General features: G+C 38.5%; 1 protein-coding gene across 1 annotated transcript in view; it reads left to right on the top strand.

The window, feature by feature from the left end:
- Positions 1 to 27,729, top strand: part of LOC127632455 (protein bassoon-like) — a 154,315-nt gene that overhangs the window by 18,388 nt on the left and 108,198 nt on the right. The window contains exon 2 of the mRNA XM_052111035.1: positions 12,278 to 13,039. Coding sequence (XP_051966995.1) covers positions 12,278 to 13,039 — 762 coding nt within the window. The remainder of the gene's footprint in view (positions 1 to 12,277; positions 13,040 to 27,729) is intronic.

Below are 27,729 nucleotides of genomic sequence, written 5' to 3' on the forward strand. Positions count from 1 at the left end.
CAAACACAGTATTAGTATGGTGTTCCTAATAATCCTTTAGGTGAGTGTATATGTAACTGTATTCCATTATGTATTCCATTTAAATCATTGGTAATTAAAATACAGTTATATTCAAAAAGTATTTTGATTACTGAAGAGATTAATTAGCATTTTATTGTCATTTGTTTCAGTTAAGATTTAGTCCTTTAGGATGGAAAACATTTATACATATAAATGATGCAATCCAAAGTGGATTTATACAGTGGTGAAACACTTTCTTATGATGTGTTACATTCATACGAGCAGACAGAGAAGTAAGTTTGAAGTAAGTTTGGAGCAGAAGAAATAGTATATTGTAAGCTTTACGCTAAGCTAAAATGCCATTTCTAGCCATTTTGCACGCACGTTACCAGGCATGATCATATTTTTTTATCAAGAAAATTCACATTGCATCATAGTTTCTTTTTTCCAGTAAGACCTTTGATATTAGGGCAAAAATCGCATTCTTGATAATAATGTTTGTATTGTGATCCTTTAAAAATATCAAAAAATCCTTAAAACAAGATCAATTTGATTTATCTTATTTTAGAAAAAACACTGCATTAGACATTTAGGTTTTTCAGAGAATGTATTTTTAACATGTGTATTTGGTCTTATTGTACTGAGAGTTTTTTTGTAGTCAAAACATGTGAAAAAAATCTACCAGTGCTGAAGAAATAATCCAAAGTATTTACAATACGTTACTGACCTTGAGTAATCTAACAGAATATGTTACAAATTACATTTTACAGCATGTATTCTGTAATCAGTAGTGGAATACATTTCAAAAGTAACCCTCCCAACCCTGTATATATATTAGCAGGGTTGTCAAACAAAAAGCTAACAAGCCAAAGCAGCTTTTTGTTTTTAAATGACATCACAATGATCAAGTGGGACTAACATAACGTTCATAAAACTTGGGCTGGGCATTATGGCTACAACAATTATGTCTCAATCATTTTCAACCAGTTTTTGTTATTTGATTTTTTATCTTAATAACTATTTATTTGCTTTGAAATATTTATTTTAAATCAGAGGAACCATAATTTAATCCAAACAGCTGTTGTAGCCAAGTAGATCCAATATTTTAAAGGCATTGAATAAATATCTATTTAGAAGTAATAATAAAGGCATGTTTCATATTGATCTTTTATTTATTATAAAACATATAAACATATGTAAGCGTTCTTACATGATTCTTATTTGTCAATGGCGCCATCCAGCGGTCAGATATTGCTCTGTAACAACCACACATCCGGGGATTAAGACGTTTCAGACCGCTCCTCTGGGTTCTGCGAGCTGTCTCTCCTGCAGCTCGGCTCACTGTGGGATCATTTAAAGTTAGCGAATTAAATAATTTAAACTCAAATCAATGTTTCATGTGCATTTATTTATTTATTTGGCAAGTAGTCTTATTATAGGCTAAATATTGATGAGTCAAGATGGTCATTTTTACAAAATAAACACCAACAGAACTCAATCCGGAAGTTGATTTCAGTTGTTCAGTGATTGAATTATTCTCAAATTACATAATTTCAACTCAAACCAATATTTTAGGTTCATTTATTTATTTATTTGTTTAGTAGCCATGTAATAAGTGGGATAATGTACAGTCAGCCAGTTGTTTATTGTATGATAACAATCGGCTAATTGTACATTATCCGACTGACTGTACATTATGCCTTATTTAAAGTATTTACCTTCAAATACTTTTCCTAAAATATATATATATTTCTTGAATGAACAAGGTGTGCAAAAACTACTCCATTTACTTTTTGTAACCCAGTTGAATATTGCATAATATTACATTATTACTGTGGGACCCAGTCAAGTTTAATATTATAATACAATACTAAATTATCATTATTATTTAATGTAAATAGATAAAAGATAAATGAAGATTCGATTCATTTTTATAGAAAATGTATATATTTCTGTCCTATTTACTTCACCTGAGGCTTTTATTTTGACACCGAAAGTGCAGCGTGCCGTTCATAATGTTCCGCAGCTGTTGAAACGCTACTATCTCCTCCTCCCTACCATCTCATTCTGACATGTCGAAGTGAAGGCAGCATTATCTTAGTATATTCACTTTGTCATTAATGGGCATATCATATATTTTTTTCATTATTATTTTTTTTATGTTAATACTCAAAGAATGTTTTCCACAACTGTCAACTCTTTTGCAATTTTTAAGGTACAGCAACAATGTATTGTTGCTGTACCTTTAAAACTCGTCAATCAGCTAATCAATTAGCTCTGTTAAACTGTCAGTTTGGGTAAAGCACATAGAGAAGCTTTTGTTTATGTGACTTATGCTTTTGGAGACAGGATGAAAAGCTGTGCTGTGTTTATAGAGACATTTCAAGTATTTGGGTGCCTTGAGAATGCTCTTTTGATGTGTCTCGTCCCAGTTTTGGCTTACTGTGTTGCTACAGTGGTTTATTGGTAGGAAACTGCAGCATTCAGTTGCTCTCTGTCTCTCAACCACTTTAGTCTGTATACAGGCAATAGTTCCTTTCCTTTGTCTTTCTGCACAGACTGTTGTTGACATGGCTATCTGTAGAGATGTCATGTTATTTGTCTACATGCCTCTTTGATTGTGACATTATCTGTTTGCCTTTCACTTGTTTTATGGATCCGTATCATGTCCATTCGTTCTATCTGATTCAATGGCTTCAATCTGCTATTAATTTAATTTAAAGTAAATAATTTAAGAGTAAATATTGACACAAAGGCACTCCAAAAGCGCCGTTCTTACTTAAAGGTGAAGTGAGCAATTTCTACACTACTAGTGGCACCAAACTAAACTACACAAATAAAGTATGTTTTCAAACAACCTTTGCCAACATTCCTCAGATTCATCACTCCCTTTTGCACTCTCTGATTGCCATACTAAATAAAAGGTGATAAACATTTACCATTGTAATGAACAAGACCACTATAATATACAGTAAACACACCAGACAGAAACAAAATATAAAATAAACGTTTGATTCACTTTAGAAGCCAGCCATTAATGTCCAAACCGCTGGCAACAAAAGTGAGTACACCCCTAAGTGAAAATGTCCAAATTGGGCCCAATTAGCCATTTTCCCTCCCCGGTGTCATGTGACTCATTATTGTTACAAGGTCTCAGGTGTGATTGGGGAGCAGGTCTGTTAAATTTGGTGTCATCGCTCTCACACTCCCTCAAACTGGACACTGGAAGTTCTACATGGCACCTCATGGCAAAGAACTCTCTGAGGATCTGAAAAAAAGAATTGTTGCACTACATAAAGATGGCCTAGGCTATAAGAAGTTTGCCAAAGCCCTGACACTGAGCTGCAGCACGGTGGCTAAGACCATACAGCGGTTTAACAGGACAGGTTCCACTCAGAACAGGCCTCGCCATGGCCGACCAAAGAAGTTGTGTGCACGTGCTCAGCGTCATATCCAGAGGTTGTCTTTGGGAAATAGATGTATGAGTGCTGCCAGCATTGCTGTAGAGGTTGAAGGGGTGGGGGTTCAGCCTGTCAGTGCTCAGACCATATGCCGCACACTGCATCAAATTGGTCTGCATGGCTGTCGTCCCAGAAGGAAGCCTCTTCTAAAGATGATGCACAAGAAAGCCCTCAAACAGTCTGCTAAATACAAGCAGACTAAGGACATGGATTACTGGAACCATGTCCTGTGGTCTGATGAGACCAAGATAAACTTATTTGGTTCAGATGGTGTCAAGAGTGTGTGGCGGAAACCAGGTGAAGAGTACAAAGACAAGTGTGTCTTGCCTACAGTCAAGCATGGTGGTGGGAGTGTCATGGTCTGGGGCTGCATGAGTGCTGCCGGCACTGGGGAGCTACAGTTCATTGAGGGAACCATGAATGCCAACGTGTACTGTGACATACTGAAGCAGAGCATGATCCCCTCTCTTCGGAGACTGGGACGCAGGGCAGTATTCCGGCATGATAACGACCCCAAACACACCTCCAAGATAACCACTGCCTTGCTAAAGTTATTTATAATGTTTTATACACCTTTTTTCTGCAGGCATTTGTTAAACAAGCTTTAGTATCATGTAATGTGGAAACAAACACATTTATCAATATTACTTAATATTAGTGAATGTTTATCACTTACTTTGAAAATCTCCCTGAGTGTCGACATGACATCATGGTAAATGGTCTGCACTTATATAGTGTCTTTCTTTAAACTTAGCGGTTACCAAAGCGCTTTACACTGCGTCTCATTCACCCATTCACACACCAATGATGGCAGAGCTACCATGCAAGGCACTAGCCTGACATTGGGAGCAACTTGGGGTTCAGTGTCTTGCCCAAGGACACTTTGGTATGTGGAGTCATGTGGGCTGGGAATCGAACCGCTAACCCTGCGATTATGGGACAAACCGCTATAACACCTGAGCCTCAGGCTCCCACAGCTCCCACATCATAACCCTGCATCTCGGCGAAATCGGAGAGGGGAATTTCTGCACGAGCCTACAAGTTGTAATTCTGACTTCAAAATGCATTCCATTTCACTTTTCCTAGTAGGAAGTTGTAAAATCCGACTTTCCGAGTTGATTGGAATGCAGCACTACTTTTCAAAACTTGATCTGACAATGAATATTCAAGCAGCCTAATTTACACTTAGAAAACTTCTGATGTTGTATAACACTGCAAAAAGCACTTACCAATTTGCCTGAAATTAAAATCAGTCGTCCTTTCCTGTTTAATAAATTAAGCAATTACACGGTCATGCAGAACATCTCATGTTTTTAAATCCATAAGGATCTCTTTCTCAATGGCAATAGCAGCAGTAATGACAGCCGACTCAGTAAGATCTTGCGCTCTTCACTTTCAAATTACTACACTTAAAGCATGATTGCATCACTCAAATAACCCTATTATTTGATTTGAATGTGACTATGTTTCCCAAAAATTTTTGGAATAGCATTCTACTATTTCTACAGTATACATCTCTTACTTTATTAATTGACCAGACTGCAAAAAAAACTAAAAACATCTATATTAAACCTGCACTGTGATGAGATCATATCAGCGACATACCATACCATAGACTGTTTGAACGTCTATTGTTGCATAATGCATTGTTTTACATACTATTTAAAAACAGTTTGCAGAATACAAAGTGGGATCTGGGGACCCAGGGGGATGCAATGTGGTGCTGTTATGAATGGTGGCAGCGAAGGCAGACTAGGAGAGTGGATCTAAATGCAGCTTAACTTTATTAAACAATCAAACAAATAAACACAAAGGAAAAAACCCACAATGGGAAAACAGGAAACTTAAACACGATGAAACAAAACTGAGAACTCGGGCAGGGAACACATACCAGGCTTAACAACATTCAACGATTGACAGAGGGGAGTGAAAACAACCGGGTTAAAATACACGGACATGGGAAAACGGGGGCCAATGAACAAACAGAACTCAAACAAGATAACAGGGCAATAAACAGAAACCAATGGCAAACTAACGAGGGCAGGTGAAAACAATGAACAGAGAACACGAAGGTTAACAAGGGAACTATGGAGCTACAAGGGTGACAAAAGTGCAAACTAAGGAACTACAAAAGTGACAAAAAAGACAAACAAAGGGCAACAGTGAGACAAGACAAGGTATACCTAACAGGTGCCAGGAGGTCTGCAATCAATTTGAGAGAAAAAAAAAACGAACTAAACATTTATGGATTTTTACATTACATATTTATGCTTTCTAAAGACTAGAAATAAATTTTTAATTGAATTCAATATTTTTTTCAAGTTCATACATGTAACATTGCTCTTATAGTTCGTTAAAGATGATATGCGGTCAATTTAATACATTAAATACATACAATTTTCTTTATGATTTAGTATAATGGCAATATAAAAGGCAACTATTTAATTTTGCAAACATCATGTTTTGTTTATAATATAATGCTGAAACAAGATTTTTCTCTCACAGTATACTGTAAATTAGTCTTTATACAGTACATACAAATATGGCTGGGGCTATTTGCACTGTAAATAACAACCAAAAGCATCTTCTTTACACTAAGTTCAAATATTGTTAGATACTATTTGCACCTTGTGTTGATAATATTTGCACCCCAGTGCAAATAGTGGCAGATACTTTTTGCAACCCTAATTAAATACTAACATACAGAATAGGGGCATCAGTGCAGCATGTTTATTGTGTTTATTTAGAGTCCCACAGACACCCTACACAAACACATACCCCTAAACTTAACTCTAATCTTCCCTTACAAGAATTAACCATATTTCTACCAATTTAAGTCATGTAATGTCATAGTAACTACAAAATAAAAACATGGTTACTATATTAACACCTTATTAATGCAGTAACACCATGGTTAAGTTTACACGGATCAAACTATTCTTGAAACTCCTCGAAAAAACCTTTATATATATTTTACATTTTTATTATAAGTAGCCTAAAGAAACGAACTAACCCGCAACTAACACCAATCAGAATTAAAGAAAATATTGGAGTGGAGTGGAGACAGGAAACATAAAAAGAAAATCTGGGGGCAAAAGGGGAATCAAACCTGTGTCATTCGAACGAGAAAAACACATCTATAGCGTGTTTACACACCACACCATTGAAGCGACACTTGGGGGTCCAGTTTGACTTTAACTTTTGTGTTTCAACCAGACTATCTGAATGCAAATAGTTACAGTGTGTCATAGGTGCTATTTGCATCTAGCGCAAATAGTAACTACATCAAAATATATAGCTGCATTTATATTTGAGAAAGGGGGTCCCTTGCCAGGAGGTCATCATATTTGGGGGTCCTTCTTGACATCAAAGTTTAAAAACCCGTGTACTCTATGTAATATGCAGAAAGCAATACACTAGCATTCTATTGCAAATACAGCAGTAGATTTCAATACACAACCCTTGTGTTGATAGGCAATTATGTTGAATGTCTCAGCAGCTCTCAAATAGTTGGCCCACTTATAGTCAGAATTAATGAGGAATATATGAGGAAAGTGGTGGTCTAGAAAAGGGCAAAGAAAGAGTCAGATAATGGGTGGAGCCTTGAAAAGAAGGGACCTGTAGGAAGGAAGAATCTGTAGGAGGTTAAAAGCAATTGAGTAACTACCAAGAACAAACACAGAGAGATAACGCTTATGGGAAAAGCATGTGTGAGAAAGATAGGGTAGAAATGAAGAGTATTGGCAAAGGTGACACATGTTGTCCCAGTGTCTCTTTTTGTAATTCCCCAGTGTCCATTTGATTCAGAGTGTTTATCTGCTGTCTGCGAGAGACAAGTGCTGACTTTTCATACATCAAACACAGACAAGCCACTGAAAATGCATTCTTAGTACTGCACTGTCCTTAAAAATGACTGACAAACACAACTAGAGACATAATCACACAGTGTGTACTGGCTCAGAATTTGACTTCATGAACATCTCTTTCTCTTACACATACACACTTTCAAACTATTGTTTTTATATTGAATTTTAAAAATGTGTATTTGCTTTCTTTATAATATAATAATAAATGTAATATAATATAAATATACGTTTTCCAATTGAGAATGCCACCAGATATCACCAAAATGTGTTTTTGTCAGATTTACTGTAGCTCACTTTTGGGGTTAATTTTGTCCCCAAACTAGTTTAGTCAAGTGCGTACACATGTACACATGTTTGCTGTTCAAATGGGGACTTTCCATCGACTTCTATTGTTTTTATACTCAGCTGATGATATTTTATATTCTCCAAATCTATTAATTTACCCCTTAACCTAATTCTGTAGTATCAAGCTGCTAGTGTAGCAGATTTTAGGTTTTATTGTCCTTGTGGGGACATTTGGTTCCCACAATGTAGAAGTCTATCCTTTTCTTCCTTAATTGAAGTACTTTTGAAATGCTAAATCACAACAAAGAACCAATATTCAAACAGTTGGCTGAATTCACAAATTGACAAACTAGCTGTCGAAATAATTTTTCAGGCATTTTTAAATATTTACTCTGATTAAATTAAAGTTTATGAATTACTATGCTTAAATTGAATCCCACAAGAAAGTTTGGAGTTAATCATTATGAGAATAATGATTGCCTATGACGTGCCTGGCTGTTCTATGAAGAATTTGGTCATTATCTTTCTTCATAACCCAGAAGTGCATGCAAGCAAAAATATTTACTCACAAATGTAATTTCTTGAACAGTCATTAAATCATTAAATTTCACTATTTGTTATTAGTTGTGTTTAAATGGGTTTAGACTGAAAAAAGATTACCGTAATGCAGATAATGAGAAATTCAAAATCATGTGTATGTAAATATATGCTGTTGTGTTCAATTGTTATTAGATATATGATCTTACAAAAAGTTAAATCTGTGGTGGTACTGAATTGTAATACAGTGGTGCTTTTTCTATACTGATATGATTTTTCAATGGCCAATATACAGTATTAAATATATAAGAATAACATGTACAATAACATGTGGCCATTCTTCTCAGAGTGAACTTCAGTTGAAGTGTGTTTACCTGGTGTAAAGATGCTCAATAACGGACACACACACACACACACACACACACACACACACACACACACACACACACACACACACACACACACACACACACACACACACACGTTGGTTCAGCTATCATTATGAGGCCTCTCAATAGACATAATGATTTTTATTCCGTACAGACTATAGATTCTATATTCTAACCCTACTCCTAAACCTAACCCTCACAAAAAACTTTCTGCATTTTTGCATTTTCAATAAAACATTGTTTAGTGTATTTTTTAAGCATACGTTTTCTCATAAACCACATTTATAGCGTAATACCCTTGTAATTACCAGTTTCTATCCTAAAAAAAGTCCTCATAAACCACTTAGGGGGCTTTCACACTAGCACTTTTGGTGCGCACCCCGGTTCGAATGACGTCAGAGTTCGGTTCGTTTGGATGATGTGAACGCTGTCTTCCGAACTCGGGTGCGCACCCGCGAACCGTACTCGGGTCCGCTTAAAAAGGTGGTCTGGGGTACGGTTCATGTGAACTCCAGTACGGTTCGCTGCTGATATGAACGCAATCGAACCAAACCGCGGAAGTGAATCGCTATTGATGACGTGCGTGTGTGCATGTATGCACTTACCTTGACGAAAAGCGGGATTGACGCACACGCACTGCAAGCAGAGAGATGATTTCTGCTTGCCTTCGCAAAAATTGTCTTCGGCGGACAGCCCGCTGTCTTTTGAACGATTTCAGTATTTTTGCGGCAGACAGACGCAACTGTGTTTCTGTATCTTGATGTTGAAAACAAAACCAAAGGTTAAAAAAAAGAAGAACAAATGTGAACCGAGCAAGTCTATTCATTGAATTTTGACGCCTTTTCATTTCGCGGTTATCAAGCAACACGATTACGCACCAGCTGCAGCTTGATGACGCAAGCGTACTGCGGTTCGGATACAAATATATAATGTGAACACAGTCCATCGGGGGCAGGGGGGAGGGGGGATCAATCGAACTCGGGTTCGGAACAGGCAATCGAACCAAGTGTGAAAGCCCCCTTAAACTTGCCCACACACGCACACATCTGTTTTCACATCTGAACCATGTGACAGCCATCTGTAACACTTTAGAATACTGTATATTACTTAATGCATAACTAATAAGGAATTACTGCAGAACTAATAAGTAATTCTTCATTAACACTTAAGTCACTACTATTAACTACTAAGGAAGATGTGTTAACTAATCAGTATGTAATAGCATTTTATAGTTGTGTTAAGTAACAATTAGCTAATCAATAACTATTGAATTCAGTCATGCCTCCTGATGAACTACTTTTAATTATCTACTAATTCAGCTTCAGGAGAAATAACTATTGAGTAACTACTAATGAACAGTCGATTAATTACAGTTACAATAATATCATAACAATTAGCCATTACAATATTCAGGTTTTGGCCCTTTCTTCTTCCTTACTTCTAATGTTATTATTACTATGGAAATGCAATACGCATTTCGTGGAATGACTACACTCCCAAAATGAGTCATTACAGCGAACAGTATTCTAAAGTGAAAATACAGGGAACCCATGATTATTTAATACAGAATTACCAGATAATCATTCATTAATGGGGTTCCCTGTATTTTCACTTTAGAGTACTGTTCCAGGTTGTAAGTAATTCCTTCATAATTATGTGGTAATTCTTTATTAATTACTCAGGGGTTCCCTGCATGTTCCCTTCCCCTCAGTCATTGCCTTACATACAGGAATAATTTACCCAAATGTAATGTGATATGTGCTGAGGAAAACAAGAGACACACACACTATACTGTATATAAATCATAAAGCTACCTGAGGTAAGTTAGCTAGTCACTTATAGTGGGGATGGGGTTCCATTCCGTTGTTGATTTCTGGTTACAGACCACACTCACAAAGCAATTGACCATTGAAGAAGAAAGGGTCACATCCTGAATATTGTAATGGCTAATTGTTATGATATTATTGTAATTGTAATTAATCGACTGTTCATTAGTAGTTACTCAATAGTTATTTCTCCTGAAGCTAAATTAATAGATAATTAAAAGTAGTTCATCAGGAGGCATGACTGAATTCAATAGTTATTGATTAGCTAATTGTTACTTAACACAACTATAAAATGCTATTACATACTGATTAGTTAACACATCTTCCTTAGTAGTAAATAGTAGTGACTTAAGTGTTAATGAAGAATTACCTATTAGTTCTGCAGTAATTCCTTATTAGTTATGCATTAAGTAAGATACAGTATTCTAAAGTGTTACCCAGCCATCTAATCATAACTAGAGAGACACATACTTACACACATCTCCCACACGCACATACACAACTTTTCTGGAGAGAGGCAAAGTATGGCTAGAAAGCAGAGATATTGAGAATTATTTAAAATGTAAAAAATAGAGCTTTCAATCTCTTAAACTTTTTAATCAAATTAATTACATGATATGCTGATTAATTCATCAAATTAATTACAGTTAATCACATAACAATATTTGCTCGAAATGCAGATAATTCAAAGACATGTTGTGGCTGATGAGTATATCATTGATTAAACAATACAAAAAGTGGCTAAGTTTATGTATTGTTTTTTTATTATTATTATTATTATTACTTGCCCTCTGACTCTACCTCTGGCACAAATTTACAAACTTATACGTAACTTTTATCACCAGCAATCACAATTAGGGGCCTTTAATCTTCAATAGAAGCCAGTTGAACACACATTTGCCCATTTCTTTTGACAACAGTAAGTGGAAACTCTCCCAGAATAACCGATGCCATATTGTGTCAGTTTAGCTGTCAGATATTACAGTTTCATATGATATGATTTGTCGTTTGGTTATATTAAATCCTACATGTCAGCCTTCATATCTCAACATGCCAGTTTCAAATATCGTATCACTGTATGGACACACGACAAGCTAATATACTAAACATCAAACTCAAATGACTATTATAATCCATTCATGAAGGCAAATATCCTGACCAGATGTCACTTGCACATTTTGATCCTATTAGTGAATCCTATTAGACATCTCTGTCATAATATAGTCATGATATTCTCTGTCATAGATTGTGAAGTAAGCATGCAAGCTGTTATAGCTAGGTAGTTAGCACTTCTGGTGCAGCTCTCATTTCAGTGGTCAAATGTGCTCTTACAGTATGTCATTACTACTTCTACTACTACAACTACTATTTATAAAATTATTTCTATAAGTAACTATTACATAATACACCTAGATTTTTGTGGTGCTTGTGCATGCAAAACTTGGCTCCAAATTTCTAGGATGTTCAGGGTGGTTTGGCAACGTGCTGCTTTGTGGTCAGTAAGGTGGTTCTCTATTTGGTTGATAGAGTTTTCTGGGGTTATGTCTAGAAGGGAACTGTTGAGCTGGGAAAGTCTCGCAAGAGTCTCATTTTCTGTTTTTAGGGTAAGGGGTTTATTCAAATCCCTAACTCCAAGCATGAACAATGATAATGCTTGCCTAAGCGAGCACATTTACAAAAATAATTCAGTCGCAAACAACACTCCTTATAAACTCTACCAGTCCTACTGACACCTGCACTTATGTGCCTTGTCCTCTAGTCATCTTCCTTTTCTTCTTTTCTTTTCTTCTAGACCTCCCTGTGATCTTCATCGTCTTTGTATTTTGCACACCGATGCTCTTCATTATGTGAAATTAATGAACATTCTTCTGATGTAATTACATTGTCAGTAAATGGTTCATTGTCTCTCCCAGGTGCAAGAGTGGTTGTGTCTGAACTGTCAAATGCAGAGGGCATTGGGGATTGACATGGAGACACCACGATCAAAGAGCCAGCAGCAGATCCACTCGCCATCCCAGCCCAGCAAACCTCAACTCCAGCCTGAATCACAACCCATGGTGGCCCCGCAGTCCCAGCCCCAACACCAACCTCAACCCCAGTCTCAGCCTCCCCCAGAAGCAAAGAAGCAGCCCCTTCCCCAAGCTACCCCTCTAAGCAAACCTCCTGCTCCAGGTGCCATCCCTCTTCCAGGCTTGGCCAAAGCCCCTTCCCAGCCTGACCTCTCTCGCTTGGGCCCTGGAGCCCAGTCCCAGGCCCCGTGGCAGGACCAGACCCGCAGTGCTGGAAGCTCCCCATCCCGTCAACCTCCTCCACCAGAACAACCCTTTGGGAAACTCTTTGGTTTTGGTGCTTCACTCTTGAACCAGGCTAGTAGTTTGATATCTGTAGATCCCGTGCAAACCGCACCGCCAGCCCACCAACCTTCATCCCCCAAGCCACCACAGAAACAACAGGGACCCACTGGACCTGGTCCAGCAGGGGGTGTTAAACTTGCAGCCCAGCCCGGTCCACCAAGGCAAGATGCTGCTCCAAAGCCCAAAGTGTGTTGCCCACTCTGTAAGACTGAGCTGAACTTGGGAGATCCAGTTAAGCCTCCAAATTACAACCACTGCACCCAGTGCCACACCCAAGTCTGCAACATGTGTGGCTTTAACCCTACTCCTCACCTGACCGAGGTATGAAAGTAGTTTTTTTTATCTTGCTTATTGCTGGTTTGGAATGTCTGAAAAATTCAGGTAATTGTTAATGTGCCTGAGCCTTGCAAGTCTTGAGTGGCTCTTCTTTAACATTGTTGTGGCTTAGTCTCTCTTTTCACTAAAATGTATCTTTTGACAAGTTTTCGTCTGAGACCTGTGAGTTGAAATAATGACTTAATCACTTAATAATTGCAAGTCACATCACTCTGATGTGCTCTTACGTTGGGTGCTGCTGACTAACCAATCAGAATTAACCTCAGGCTAAATTAGTAAATCAAACAGAGATATGAGGATGAGTACTGTATATTCAGAGACTAGTGGGAGCTGGAATTGTTTTTGATCATATGGTGTGGAAATTGCATATTTCTGCCTTGTGGTGATGTCATCTCGCAGTTTATAAGATCAGTGCAGTTTAGGGCGGGTTACTTCCAATTTTTTTTCTTTTTTGAGACATATCAAACAACAGATCTTGTCTGGCCAAGGGATAGTTGAGGAAATTATATTGATGTATATCAGTGATTCAGAATCATTGATCACATAATACCATATTACACATATCATCTTATACAGTGTTGTGCTACCGAAAGGGGTTATTTATCTGCAAAACATTATTATGTTGATTTTATTACAAATAAGATCTAGATATAACATTTTATAAATAGTTTTCAAGTAGAATAAAAGGTGTTATCAGTATTAACTATATAAAGCATCCATTTGGTTAAATCACTTAAAATTAAAATTACTGTATGTTAAAATGTAATAAAACTTAATGACATTTTACACTAGACTTAAAGTGTACTATTTTTTTTCCCCAATTAAAAAGTTTTACTCCTATAGAAATTCATTGTAATTTTGAAACATATTTATAAAATCTATTCATATCAGTAACCTCATACAAGTGGTTTTATTCTATATGGGACAGGGGCGCCCTCATGGAGGCTGCCATTTTAGAATCACATGACCAGCTGAATTCTACTTGCTTAATCTCCATAACTGTTTTGTTGTTGGACACTTTAACTCTTGGATTAAGTTAATCATGGCTGATTGTGAATAGTACATTTCTACAATGACATCTTTAACTGAAAACTATTGATTTTGAATGATGTTGTTTCCAAACCATTAGGTGTCACTGTAATTCCAAGATGACACTAGCATAAAGTTACTGAGTGCACTTTTAATTATTTAACCAAGAACTGCTGTTACACAGAGTGACCGAAATGTTGCTAATATGGCACTGCTTATTTCTCTTAATTTTAACATTTCAAACTTTTTGACCTGTTCACTTGAGGGTGTTAGATCATTACAGTCTTTTCATGGTAATATGTCATGGTATTTTTGGGGGGAAAGTATATTTTAGTGTGATTTTCCAAATGTATTTGAAATGTGGTCAGATTTAGAAGCAATTACTTATCTTTAAGCTTCCAAGGAACTGTTGAGGTGAGGCTTTAGACAAATGTTTTGAGTGTCTTTTATATAGGCCCTTTGGTTCGAATAGAGGTCAATAGATTATCACAAATAACATTTTGCATTTGAGCACTTGGGGAAATTCTGCTGTATTTTGACTGTATTTTCCAATAGCTCTATAAGGATATATGTCAAATTGAGAGAGATTTGTCAGACTTAATCTGTCATTGAGTTTTTCATGAGTTTTTCAAAGCTCAATTTCAGTCTGTGAGATTTCCCCTCAGTCAATGTATTTCCGAAAACTCTTTTACATTTCTACCACCTGTCCGGGTGTCTTTGAAGTCATTCACAACTCTCAAGCTGAAAGCCATCAAATGACTCACTGCCCCTCAGGTCGACAGACAGACGCTCACTGATGGTTTCATTTCCTTCTAATAAAGTAACGATCCTCGTGCAAATTAGTTCCATTGATCGCGTTTAAGCTACTTAATTCAGAGGCCAACAAATTTGACCCTACCCTGTTAGCCGAGCCGGAAAGTTTCTTCTGAGAGTAAGGAAAGCTGGGGGAGTTTTCCACCAAGAAAGCAAACTGATAAGTATGCAAATCCAAATTGATTGAATGATGGCACTAATAACAAGCTTTCAGGGAAGTGTTGCATTGTTTTATAAGCTCACATAGGCTTTACGTAGACACAGCTCTCACAAATCGAGTGTGAAAACTGTCAAATCTTAAGCGAATACACTATAATCTGTCTTGTATTTTTTTTTTTCTTTTTTCTTGTTGTTTTAAAAGGGCACAGTTGGTGACATGATATGGGCTGCAGACTCCTGTTGTATACAGTCTCTCATGTTGTATGTGTCATCTGACCTTTTTGGTGGACTAGTTTGACCCCCTTGTGTCACTGCGGTCAAGCCAGCCGCCACTTCGAAATGAGCGGTCAAACTAGCCGCACCTATATTTCGTGGTGCGCGTATACACTGGTTATTGCGGTATGACCGTCAGAACTAAAACAAGTTAATTCCTGCTAAGGCAATTTCACATGCATTCATTTATTCTGTCTGTCTGTCTGTCAGAAAGAAAGGAAGACAGAACGAAAGAAAGAAAGATTTTAGCACACCTCACAACCTGTCACTGCACGATATATTGAAGTCCAAAATAAGAACCCCCCCCCCAAAACTCATATATTACCTTTTTTGTCCATACATTCAGAAAATCATAAAAATAAAAGTCCTAGCTTCCACAGACCAATTTCACCTCAGATGGGGAGGACACCTTCTCAAGGTGTGAACTGCAATGTTTCAGGACATTCTGATGTTGAATTCCAAAATAAGAGCCCCCCAAAACTCATATATTACCTTTTTTGTCCATACATTCAGAAAATCATAAAAATAAAAGTCCTAGTTTCCACAGACCAATTTCACCTCAGATGGGGAGGACACATTCTCAAGGTGTGAACTACAATGTTTCAGGACATTCTGATGTTGAATTCCAAAATAAGAGCCCCCCAATCTCGAATATTAGATGTTTTGTTTACACATTCAGAAAATCATAAAAATAAAAGTCCTAGTTTCCACAGACCAATTTCACCTCAGGTGGGGAGGACACTTTCTCAAGGTGTGAACTACAATGTTTCAGGACATTCTGATGTTGAATTCCAAAATAAGAGCTCCCCAAACTCGAATATTAGATGTTTTGTTTACACATTCAGAAAATCATAAAAATAAAAGTCCTAGTTTCCACAGACCAATTTCACCTCAGGTGGGGAGAACACCTTCTCAAGGTGTGAACTAAAATGTTTCAGGACATTCTGTTGTTGAATTCCAAAATAAGAGCCCCCCAAACTCGAATATTAGATGTTTTGTTTACACATTCAGAAAATCATAAAAATAAAAGTCCTAGCTTCCACAGACCAATTTCACCTCAGATGGAGAGGACACCTTCTCAAGGTGTGAACTACAATGTTTCAGGACATTCTGATGTTGTCTTCCAAAATAAGAGCCCCCCCAAAACTCATATATTACCTTTTTTGTCCATACATTCAGAAAATCATAAAAATAAAAGTCCTAGCTTCCACAGACCAATTTCACCTCAGATGGGGAGGACACCTTCTCAAGGTGTGAACTACAATGTTTCAGGACATTCTGATGTTGAATTCCAAAATAAGAGCCCCCAAACTCGAATATTAGATGTTTTGTTTACACATTCAGAAAATCATAAAAATAAAAGTCCTAGTTTCCACAGACCAATTTCACCTCAGGTGGGGAGGACACCTTCTCAAGGTGTGAACTACAATGTTTCAGGACATTCTGATGTTGAATTCCAAAATAAGAGCCCCCCCCAAAACTCATATATTACCTTTTTTGTCCATACATTCAGAAAATCATAAAAATAAAAGTCCTAGTTTCCACAGATCAATTTCACCTCAGGTGGGGAGGACACCTTCTCAAGGTGTGAACTACAATGTTTCAGGACATTCTGATGTTGAATTCCAAAATAAGAGCCCCCCAAACTCGAATATTAGATGTTTTGTTTACACATTCAGAAAATTATAAAAATAAAAGTCCTAGTTTCCACAGACCAATTTCACCTCAGGTGGGGAGGACACCTTCTCAAGGTGTGAACTGCAATGTTTCAGGACATTCTGATGTTGAATTCCAAAATAAGAGCCCCCAAACTCGAATATTAGATGTTTTGTTTACACATTCAGAAAATCATAAAAATAAAAGTCCTAGCTTCCACAGACCAATTTCACCTCAGGTGGGGAGGACACCTTCTCAAGGTGTGAACTACAATGTTTCAGGACATTCTGATGTTGAATTCCAAAATAAGAGCCCCCCAAACTCGAATATTAGATGTTTTGTTTACACATTCAGAAAATCATAAAAATAAAAGTCCTAGTTTCCACAGACCAATTTCACCTCAGGTGGAGAGGACACCTTCTCAAGGTGTGAACTACAATGTTTCAGGACATTCTGATGTTGTCTTCCAAAATAAGAGCCCCCCCAAAACTCATATATTACCTTTTTTGTCCATACATTCAGAAAATCATAAAAATAAAAGTCCTAGCTTCCACAGACCAATTTCACCTCAGATGGGGAGTACACCTTCTCAAGGTGTGAACTACAATGTTTCAGGACATTCTGATGTTGAATTCCAAAATAAGAGCCCCCCAAACTGGAATATTAGATGTTTTGTTTACACATTCAGAAAATCATAAAAATAAAAGTCCTAGTTTCCACAGACCAATTTCACCTCAGGTGGGGAGGACACCTTCTCAAGGTGTGAACTACAATGTTTCAGGACATTCTGATGTTGAATTCCAAAATAAGAGCCCCCCAAAACTCATATATTACCTTTTTGTCCATACATTCAGAAAATCATAAAAATAAAAGTCCTAGTTTCCACAGACCAATTTCACCTCAGGTGGGGAGGACACCTTCTCAAGGTGTGAACTACAATGTTTCAGGACATTCTGATGATGAATTCCAAAATAAGAGCCCCCCAAACTCGAATATTAGATGTTTTGTTTACACATTCAGAAAATTATAAAAATAAAAGTCCTAGTTTCCACAGACCAATTTCACCTCAGGTGGGGAGGACACCTTCTCAAGGTGTGAACTACAATGTTTCAGGACATTCTGATGTTGAATTCCAAAATAAGAGCCCCCAAACTCGAATATTAGATGTTTTGTTTACACATTCAGAAAATCATAAAAATAAAAGTCCTAGCTTCCACAGACCAATTTCACCTCAGGTGGGGAGGACACCTTCTCAAGGTGTGAACTACAATGTTTCAGGACATTCTGATGTTGAATTCCAAAATAAGAGCCCCCCAAACTGGAATATTAGATGTTTTGTTTACACATTCAGAAAATCTTAAAAATAAAAGTCCTAGTTTCCACAGACCAATTTCACCTCAGGTGGGGAGGACACCTTCTCAAGGTGTGAACTACAATGTTTCAGGACATTCTGATGTTGAATTCCAAAATAAGAGCCCCCCAAACTGGAATATTAGATGTTTTGTTTACACATTCAGAAAATCATAAAAATAAAAGTCCTAGCTTCCACAGACCAATTTCACCTCAGGTGGGGAGGACACCTTCTCAAGGTGTGAACTACAATGTTTCAGGACATTCTGATGTTGAATTCCAAAATAAGAGCCCCCCAAACTGGAATATTAGATGTTTTGTTTACACATTCAGAAAATCATAAAAATAAAAGTCCTAGTTTCCACAGACCAATTTCACCTCAGGTGGGGAGGACACCTTCTCAAGGTGTGAACTACAATGTTTCAGGACATTCTGATGTTGAATTACAAAATAAGAGCCCCCCAAACTCAAATATTAGATGTTTTGTTTACACATTCAGAAAATCATAAAAGAAACATTTCGAAAAGTTTAAATAAGGGGATGTATAGGTTTTGTTTTGACTGCGTCTATGCAAAAATATATATATTGTACCTTGTAAAAATATGACATGCCTGCATCTGTCTTTGAGTAACTCAATATAACAACCTTTATTATTGTCTATCATTAGCAAGATGTGATATATATATATATAGATATATATTTGTGTGTGTGTGAGTGTGTGTGTATGTGTGTTTGTGTGTGTAAATTTTAATACTTTGTAGACAGGCATCAAGTTTTGACAGACAGCCAATGAAACAAAGAAATGCGCACCTTATGAAATACATTTCACAGTCGATAGCGATTGTTTTTAGTGTTTGCAATGGCAAGTGCAATGCACACTTGTCCCCAGAAGCCGTCTTTATTTGTAATATTATCATCATAGTTGCCGAGATTCTTTTTCAGGACTTCAACTGTCTCCACAATTTCATTGTCTACTATATGTATGGTTTTGTTCTATTGGGGAAATAATGCATTAATACAAATAAATGACATAGTTAGACATAGTTATTGCACTAAGTTCAAATTCACAGATGGATAGTTAATGATTGAATTACTCACCCCAAATAACTTGAATGAGTGCACTCTGTATAAAATCAAAAGAGGAAGACATTAGGATGACAGCATATATATATATATATATATATAATACTGGAATACTGTTCCGTCATTAATATATAAATACACAGGAACAAATGAGTAACGCACTGTTGACATTCAAGTAACTACTATTAACTAACAAGAATTAATAAAACAATTTGTAATTAATATTGCTTTGTCGAATGAGGTAGTTCACTATTAGAAAAGTACTATACTTATTTATTACTTATCTATTACTTACCTATTAAAAATTAATAAACAGTTTCATAATACTTGTGTTTTATGCATAATGCATAACTATTGTACATTTAAGACTAAGGTAACTCCCTTTGTAATGACTGTATGTATAATCTGTATTCTAAAGAGAAAACATCACAAAAACCTCAAAAGTTTAAATTACTTAAGTAAGTATTTAAGAATTCTCATGCTTTTCACTTTAAAGTAATGTTCAAAATAATTAGTATTTTTGGAATATTTGATTCATTATTATTTTCACTTTAGAATTAATTATACATTAAACATTACACGCATTATTTTGAACCTGTACAGTTATAAGTAGTCTTCAGGGAGGAGTGAAAAAAATTGTAGTTAACGTTACTGATTAAATAACAGTGCACTACTAAGCCAACTAAGTCCTATAACTTACTAATTCGGTAATCAGAGTTTTTGGTTAATAAATAATAGTTACTAGAGTGTTCATGTTTGCGCTACTCATTTGCTCCTGTGTAGAAAAAATCAAACTAACTTTACTTAGACAATAACTTTTTATAGAGTTGCTGTAAAGTCAAAACAATATGTGTCCTTTGACTTTACTATTTTCACTGTAAGCTGCTTTGAAACCATCCGTATTGTAAAAAGCGCTATATGTGACTTGACTTAACTAGTTTTTCATTAATGATGGCATGGAACCGTATTGTAAATTTATCACTGTAATTACTTTTCGGTGATAGCATCAACAATCATCAGTTTCTATTGAAAATAATTATGACAATTGATTGAACCAAAGACTGGCCTAAGTAAAACATTTATCTTTTATTATTCAGTAGACACTTTACTGTATAATAAACATTTGCATGACATTAGACAGACCTCAGAGAAATAACATGTTAGCCTAGAATAGATGGTTGAATTTTGCAACGTAGGGCTAATTGATTTGACATGCATGGCTAATGGTGTGTGGCAAACAATGTAATTGCCGTGATGAGTAACGTTACTCAAATGTGCAAATAAATCCAGCTGTGTATCGCAAATGGGAATTGCACATTTAATAAAAAGATGCAGTCACCCTTTCTTTTTCTTCGGCATATTTTCCGTCATCAGATGGTGCAAGTTACGGTTTTGGTTGTTCATTAAGAAACAGCAATACCTACTGTCATCGCACGGTTGTTGTAGGTGTAGGTGCATGTTTAGGCCTCGCAGGTGCCTGTTTAAAACGTATTACATATTTGCTCTTTTGACATTGCACTACGTTGCACAGTGTAATTTCACAAATACAACATAGTTTAGGCATAATAACCATTAAAAATATAATGGCGATCATAGAGGTCAAATCTGAAGTAGACAGTACGTTAATAAAATATCTCTTATTTTCAAGATATAAATGTAATGCAACAGTAATCTAAGTTACTTAATTCTACATTACTGTCGCAGTTAAGTTTTCTATGCAAAATGTTGCAGTTAAATGTTTTTATTACAGGTTAAAATAGCGTGACCAGATGAGATGAAATGGGGGGTCCTGTAGTCTAATATGTAGTCATTGTTCTTTGCCAAAGTATTTTTTTCATTGTTTTCTGTGTATTTTTTCTGTGTGCCACGACAAATCAATCACTCCTTTACGACTGGCTGCACATTAATTCACTGAGCTCTCGGCTGCTGCAACTTGCGCTCTCTTCACGACTCAACCTCCACGGACAGTTTTTAATGTTTTATCAGACAATAACTACTCATTTTTTTGCTGTAGTATAATTTTCGGGCCAATCAGGGCTGATTCGGGATTCGGGACAACAGCTTAGATTTCGGGATTGTCCCGAATTTTTCGGGACTTCTGGTCACCCTAGGTTAAAATAATGAACCACTTTCACCGACATTAAACTTCCAGTCCTGAAACGATTTATTATGGCTCCCTCTGGTGGACAACAGCTACCACCAGTCCAACTTAGCATATATGCATTCAACCATGTAACGGTGGTTTCCATAATTAAGCATATTAAGCTTATGCTTTAATTATGTAGTTTTGAAAATAATATTCTAAACTACAAGTGGATCTGGTGGGGCTTACATCGATGCCTCTCCGGGAACCAGCACCTTATCGTGGTGGAGAGGTTTGTGTGCCCTTATGATCCTGAGGGCTGTGTTGTCTGGAGCCATGTGCTCCTGGTAGGGTCTCCCAAGGCAAAGTGGTCTCATGTGAGGGGCCAGACTAAGAATGGTTCACAAAGACTCTATGGAAAAAACGGAAAGAGGAGGAGTTACCCTGCCCGGAGGAAGCCCGCGGCCCCTGTCTGGAGCCAGGCCCAGATGGAGGGCTCGTCGGCGAGCGCCTGGTGGCCGGGCTTGTCACGGAGCCCGGCCGGGCACAGCCCGAAGAAGCGACGTGAAACCCCCCTCTACATCCCTTGGGCCCACCACCCATTGGAGAAACCGCAGGAGTCGGGTGCGCTGCCATATGTGTGGCAGTGAAGGCCGTGGGCCTCGACGGACCAGACCCGGGCAGCAAAATCTAGCTCTGGGGACGTGGAATGTCACCTCACTGGGAGAGAAGGAGCCGGAACTGGTGAGGGAGGTGGGGTTACCAGTTGGATCAAGGTACCGACAGGCCCGAAGGGCTGCGGCCTCGGCCGTGAGGGAGGCAAAGCAGTGGGTGTGGGAAAAGTTCGGAGAAGCCATGGAGAAGGACTTTCGGTCCGCACCAAAGTGCTTCTGGAAAACAGTCCGCCACCTTAGGAGGGGGAAACGGAGAACCATCCAAGCTGTATACAGCAAAGATGGGACGCTGTTGACCTCAACCGAAGAGGTTATTGAGCGGTGGAAGGAACACTTTGAAGAACTCCTAAATCCCAAAACACTCTCTATGCTAGAGGCAGAGCAGGAGGCCGATGGGGATCAGATTCTATTTCCCTGGGGGAGGTCACTGAGGTAGTCAAACAACTCCGCAGTGGCAAAGCCCTGGGGATTGATGAGATCCGACCAGAAATGCTGAAAGCTTTGGATGTGGAAGGGGTGTCATGGATGACACGCCTCTTCAACATTGCGTGGAAATATGGGACAGTGCCTAAGGAGTGGCAGAACTGGGTAGTGGTTCCCCTCTTCAAAAAGGGGGATCAGAGAGTGTGTGCCAACTACAGGGGTATCACACTTCTTAACCTCCCTGGTAAAGTTTACTCCAAGGTGCTGGAGAGGAGGGTTCGGCCGATTGTCGAACCTCGGATTGAAGAAGAACAATGCGGTTTTCGTCCTGGCCGTGGAACAACGGACCAGATCTTTACTCTCGCAAGGATCCTGTAGGGGGCCTGGGAGTATGCCCATGTATGCTACATGTGTTTTGTGGATCTGGAGAAGGCGTATGACCGGGTCCCCCGGGAGAGACTGTGGGAGGTGCTGCGGGAGTACGGGGTGAGGGGGTCCCTTCTTAGGGTGATCCAATCCCTATACGTCCAAAGCGAGAGCTGTGTCCGGGTCCTCGGCACGAAGTCGAGTTCATTCCATGTGTGGGTTGGTCTCCGCCAAGGCTGCGCTTTGTCACCAATCCTGTTTGTGATATTCATGGACAGGATATCGAGGCGTAGTCGGGGTGGGCAAGGTGTGCGTTTCGGTGGGCTGGGGATCTCAACGCTGCTTTTTGCAGATGATGTTGTCTTCATGTCATCATTGGTCCGTGACCTTCAGCTCTCACTGGATCGCTTGGCAGTCGAGTGTGAAGCAGCTGGGATGAGGATTAGCACCTCTAAATCTGAGGCCATGGTTCTCAGCAGGATACCGATGGAGTGCGTACTCCAGGTAGGGAAGGAGGTATTGCCCCAAGTTAAGGAGTTCAAGTACCTCGGGGTCTTGTTCACGAGTGAGGGGACAATGTAGCGGGATGTTGGCCTGAGAATCGGGGCAGCGGGGGCGGTATTGCACTCGCTCTATCGCACCGTTGTCACGAAAAGAGAGCTGAGCCGAAAGGCAAAGCTCTCGATCTACCGTTCAATTTTTGTTCCTACCCTCACCTATGGTCATGAAGGCTGGGTCATGACCGAAAGAACTAGGTCGCGAGTACAAGCGGCCGAAATGGGCTTCCTCAGAAGGGTGGCGGGCTTCTCCCTTAGAGATAGGGTGAGGAGCTCATTCATCCGTGAGGAGCTCGGAGTAGAGCCGCTGCTCCTTTGCGTCGAAAGGAGTCAGTTGAGGTGGTTTGGGCATCTGGTAAGGATGCCCCCTGGCTGCCTCCCTAGGGAGGTGTTTCAGGCACATCCAGCTGGGAGGAGGTCTCGGGGAAGACCCAGGATTAGGTGGAGAGATTACATCTACACACTGGCCTGGGAATGCCTCGGGGTCCCCCAGTCAGAGCTGGTTAATGTGGCTCGGGATAGGGAAGTTTAAAGCCCCCTGCTGGAGCAGCTGCCCCCACGACCCGACTTCGGATAAGCGGTTGGATGGATGGATGGATGGATGGAGAAAATAACATCCATCACAAAACTGATGGGGAGAAACACAAGAATCAGAATAACGAACACATGCAAAAATAAATTGAGTAGCTACTTCAGCACCACGGACAGCATAATTGATTTGTATAGAGCACTTCTGAGGCTTCAAAGTTATTAGGCATGGTCAAGGATACCAATATGTGTTTATTATATGTGATGTTTTGTGAGTAAAAGTCAGAAAGAGAGAAGAAAGCTTCCAATAGGGACACAGAGAAATACATTTGCATAATGATCTTCCCACCCTCATCCGGAAGGCAGAATCCCAGACAGCATTCAAAAGACAACTGAAGACTTATCTCTTCCATGAGTACTTAACATAAAAAAAAAAAAAAACTTTCCTTCTCCTTTAAATCCTCCCTTTTCTGGTTTTTGCTACTCTGAGCAATGCCTGAACTTTGTATTTTCAGCACTTCTTGCATGTTCTTGCCTCTTCATGTAGTCCTCAGTTGTAAGTCACTTTGGATAAAAGCGTCTGCTAAATGACTAAATGTAAATGTAAATAAGTAATAAACATTGAAAGCAGTGTTATACAGATCTTCGACAGACAAACAGTCCTTGAGGCAACATGGGCGATTACAATACTTGTTTAAAGTACATAATTTTATGTGAGTCAAAAAAGATGTAAATGTATTCACATGCCAGTTACATATCACAATGACATCTATATTGCACAAATTAATGTCCACCACAGAGAGATTTGTGTCAACTAATATTTTCAATGGATAGACACAAGCACAAAGGGAATAGGAATAAAAGTCTCTTCTGGGCATTGTTCACAACTGAGAGCATATAATTGTCCAACTTGAGATCATGAAAGACACTGCGACGGTGCAATTTACATCATCTGCACTGGCTTGGGCACTGTTGTGACTGAAACAGAAAAACAGGGAAATTAATGTTATTACTCATCAATTACAGAAAACAGAAGTCTTAAAAGGCCATTTATTTTGTAAAACAACATCAGAATGTCCTGAAACATTGTAGTTGACACCGTGAGAAGGTGTCCTCTCCATCTGAGTTGAAATTGGTCTGTGGAAAAAGGTAATGAGTTTTGGGGGGGGGCTCTTATTTTGGAATTCAACATCAGAATGTCCTGAAACATTGTAGTTGACACCTTGAGAAGGTGTCCTCCCCACCTGAGGTGAAATTGGTCTGTGGAAACTAGGACTTTTATTTTTATGATTTTCTGAATGTGTACACAAAACATCTAGTATTCGAGCTTGGGGGGCTCTTATTTTGGAATACAACATCAGAATGTCCTGAAACATTGTAGTTGACACCTTGAGAAGGTGTCCTCTCCACCTGAGGTGAAATTGGTCTGTGGAAGCAAGGACTTTCAGTTGTATGATTTTCTGAATGTATGGACAAAACAGGAAATATATGAGTTTTGGGGGGCTCTTATTTTGGAATACAACATCAGAATGTCCTGAAACATTGTAGTTCACACCTTGAGAAGGTGTCCTCCCCATCTGAGGTGAAATTGGTCTGTGGAAGCTAGGACCTTTATTTTTATGATTTTCTGAACGTATGGACAAAAAAGGTAATATATGAGTTTTGGGGGGGGGGCTCTTATTTTGGAATTCAACATCAGAATGTCCTGAAACATTGTAGTTCACACCTTGAGAAGGTTTCCTCCTCATCTGAGGTGAAATTGGTCTGTGGAAACTAGGACTTTCAGTTGTATGATTTTCTGAATATATGGACAAAACAGGTCATATATGAGTTTTGGGGGGCTCTTATTTTGGAATACAACATCAGAATGTCCTGAAACATTGTATTTAACACCTTGAGAAGGTGTCCTCCCCATCTGAGGTGAAATTGGTCTGTGGAAGCTAGGACTTTTATTTTTATGATTTTCTGAATGTATGGACAAAAAAGGTAATATATGAGTTTGGGGGGGCTCTTATTTTGGAATTCAACATCAGAATGTCCTGAAAGATTGTAGGTCACACCTTGAGAAGGTGTCCTCCCCATCTGAGGTGAAATTGGTCTGTGGAAGCTAGGACTTTTATTTTTATGATTTTCTGAATGTATGGACAAAAAAGGTAATATATGAGTTTTGGGGGGGGCTCTTATTTTGGAATTCAACATCAGAATGTCCTGAAACATTGTAGTTCACACCTTGAGAAGGTGTCCTCCCCACCTGAGGTTAAATTGGTCTGTGGAAACTAGGGCTTTTATTTTTATGATTTTCTGAATGTGTAAAAAAAACCATCTAATATTTGAGTTTGGGGGGCTCTTATTTTGGAATTCAACATCAGAATGTCCTGAAACATTGTAGTTCACACCTTGAGAAGGTGTCCTCCCCATCTGAGGTGAAATTGGTCTGTGGAAACTAGGACTTTTATTTTTATGATTTTCTGAATGTATGGACAAAAAAGGTAATATATGACCTTGGGGGGCTCTTATTTTGGAATTCAACATCAGAATGTCCTGAAATATTGCAGTTCACACCTTGAGAAGGTGTCCTCCCCATCTGAGGTGAAATTGGTCTGTGGAAACTAGGACTTTTATTTTTATGATTTTCTGAATGTATGGACAAAAAAGGTAATATATGAGATTTGGGGGGATCTTATTTTGGAATTCAACATCAGAATGTCCTGAAACATTGTAGTTCACACCTTGAGAAGGTGTCCTCCCCATCTGAGGTGAAATTGGTCTGTGGAAGCTAGGACTTTTATTTTTATGATTTTCTGAATGTATGGACAAAAAAGGTAATATATGAGTTTTGGGGGGGGTTCTTATTTTGGAATTCAACATCAGAATGTCCTGAAACATTGTAGTTCACACCTTGAGAAGGTGTCCTCCCCACCTGAGGTGAAATTGGTCTGTGGAAACTAGGACTTTTATTTTTATGATTTTCTGAATGTATGGACAAAAAAGGTAATATATGAGTTTTTTGGGGGGGGGGCTCTTATTTTGGAATTCAACATCAGAATGTCCTGAAACATTGTAGTTCACACCTTGAGAAGGTGTCCTCCCCACCTGAGGTGAAATTGGTCTGTGGAAACTAGGACTTTTATTTTTATGATTTTCTGAATGTATGGACCTTGTGTTTCCTTGAGAAGGTGTGAACATGCAGTGAAGGTGTGAAGGTGCAGAGACAGGTTGTGAGGTGTGCTAAAATCTTTCTTTCTTTCGTTCTGTCTTCCTTTCTTTCTGACAGACAGACAGACAGAATAAATGAATGCATGTGAAATGGCCTTAGCAGGAATTAACTTGTTTTAGTTCTGACTGTCATACCGCAATAACCAGTGTATACGCGCACCGCGAAATATAGGTGCGGCTAGTTTGACCGCTCATTTCGAAGTGGCGGCTGGCTTGACCGCAGTCTTGTGTCATGGATGCTCTTGTTCAGGCTTATGTCCATACACTTTTAGAAACCAATGCAATAATTTTCTTATCAAAAGATTACATTTTTCATGTTATTATTAGAAGGAATGTCTTTGTGCTCTTTCCTGCCCAGGTGAAACACTGCTATAAGCAGCTTAAATCAGCTGGTTTAGCTGGTCTCCCAGCCTGGCATTGCATCGTTAGCTTAGCAACATGCTAATATCTGACTCTATTGAAATC

This window comes from Xyrauchen texanus, chromosome 39 (genome assembly GCF_025860055.1).
Source record: "Xyrauchen texanus isolate HMW12.3.18 chromosome 39, RBS_HiC_50CHRs, whole genome shotgun sequence".
Classification (NCBI taxonomy): domain Eukaryota; kingdom Metazoa; phylum Chordata; class Actinopteri; order Cypriniformes; family Catostomidae; genus Xyrauchen; species Xyrauchen texanus.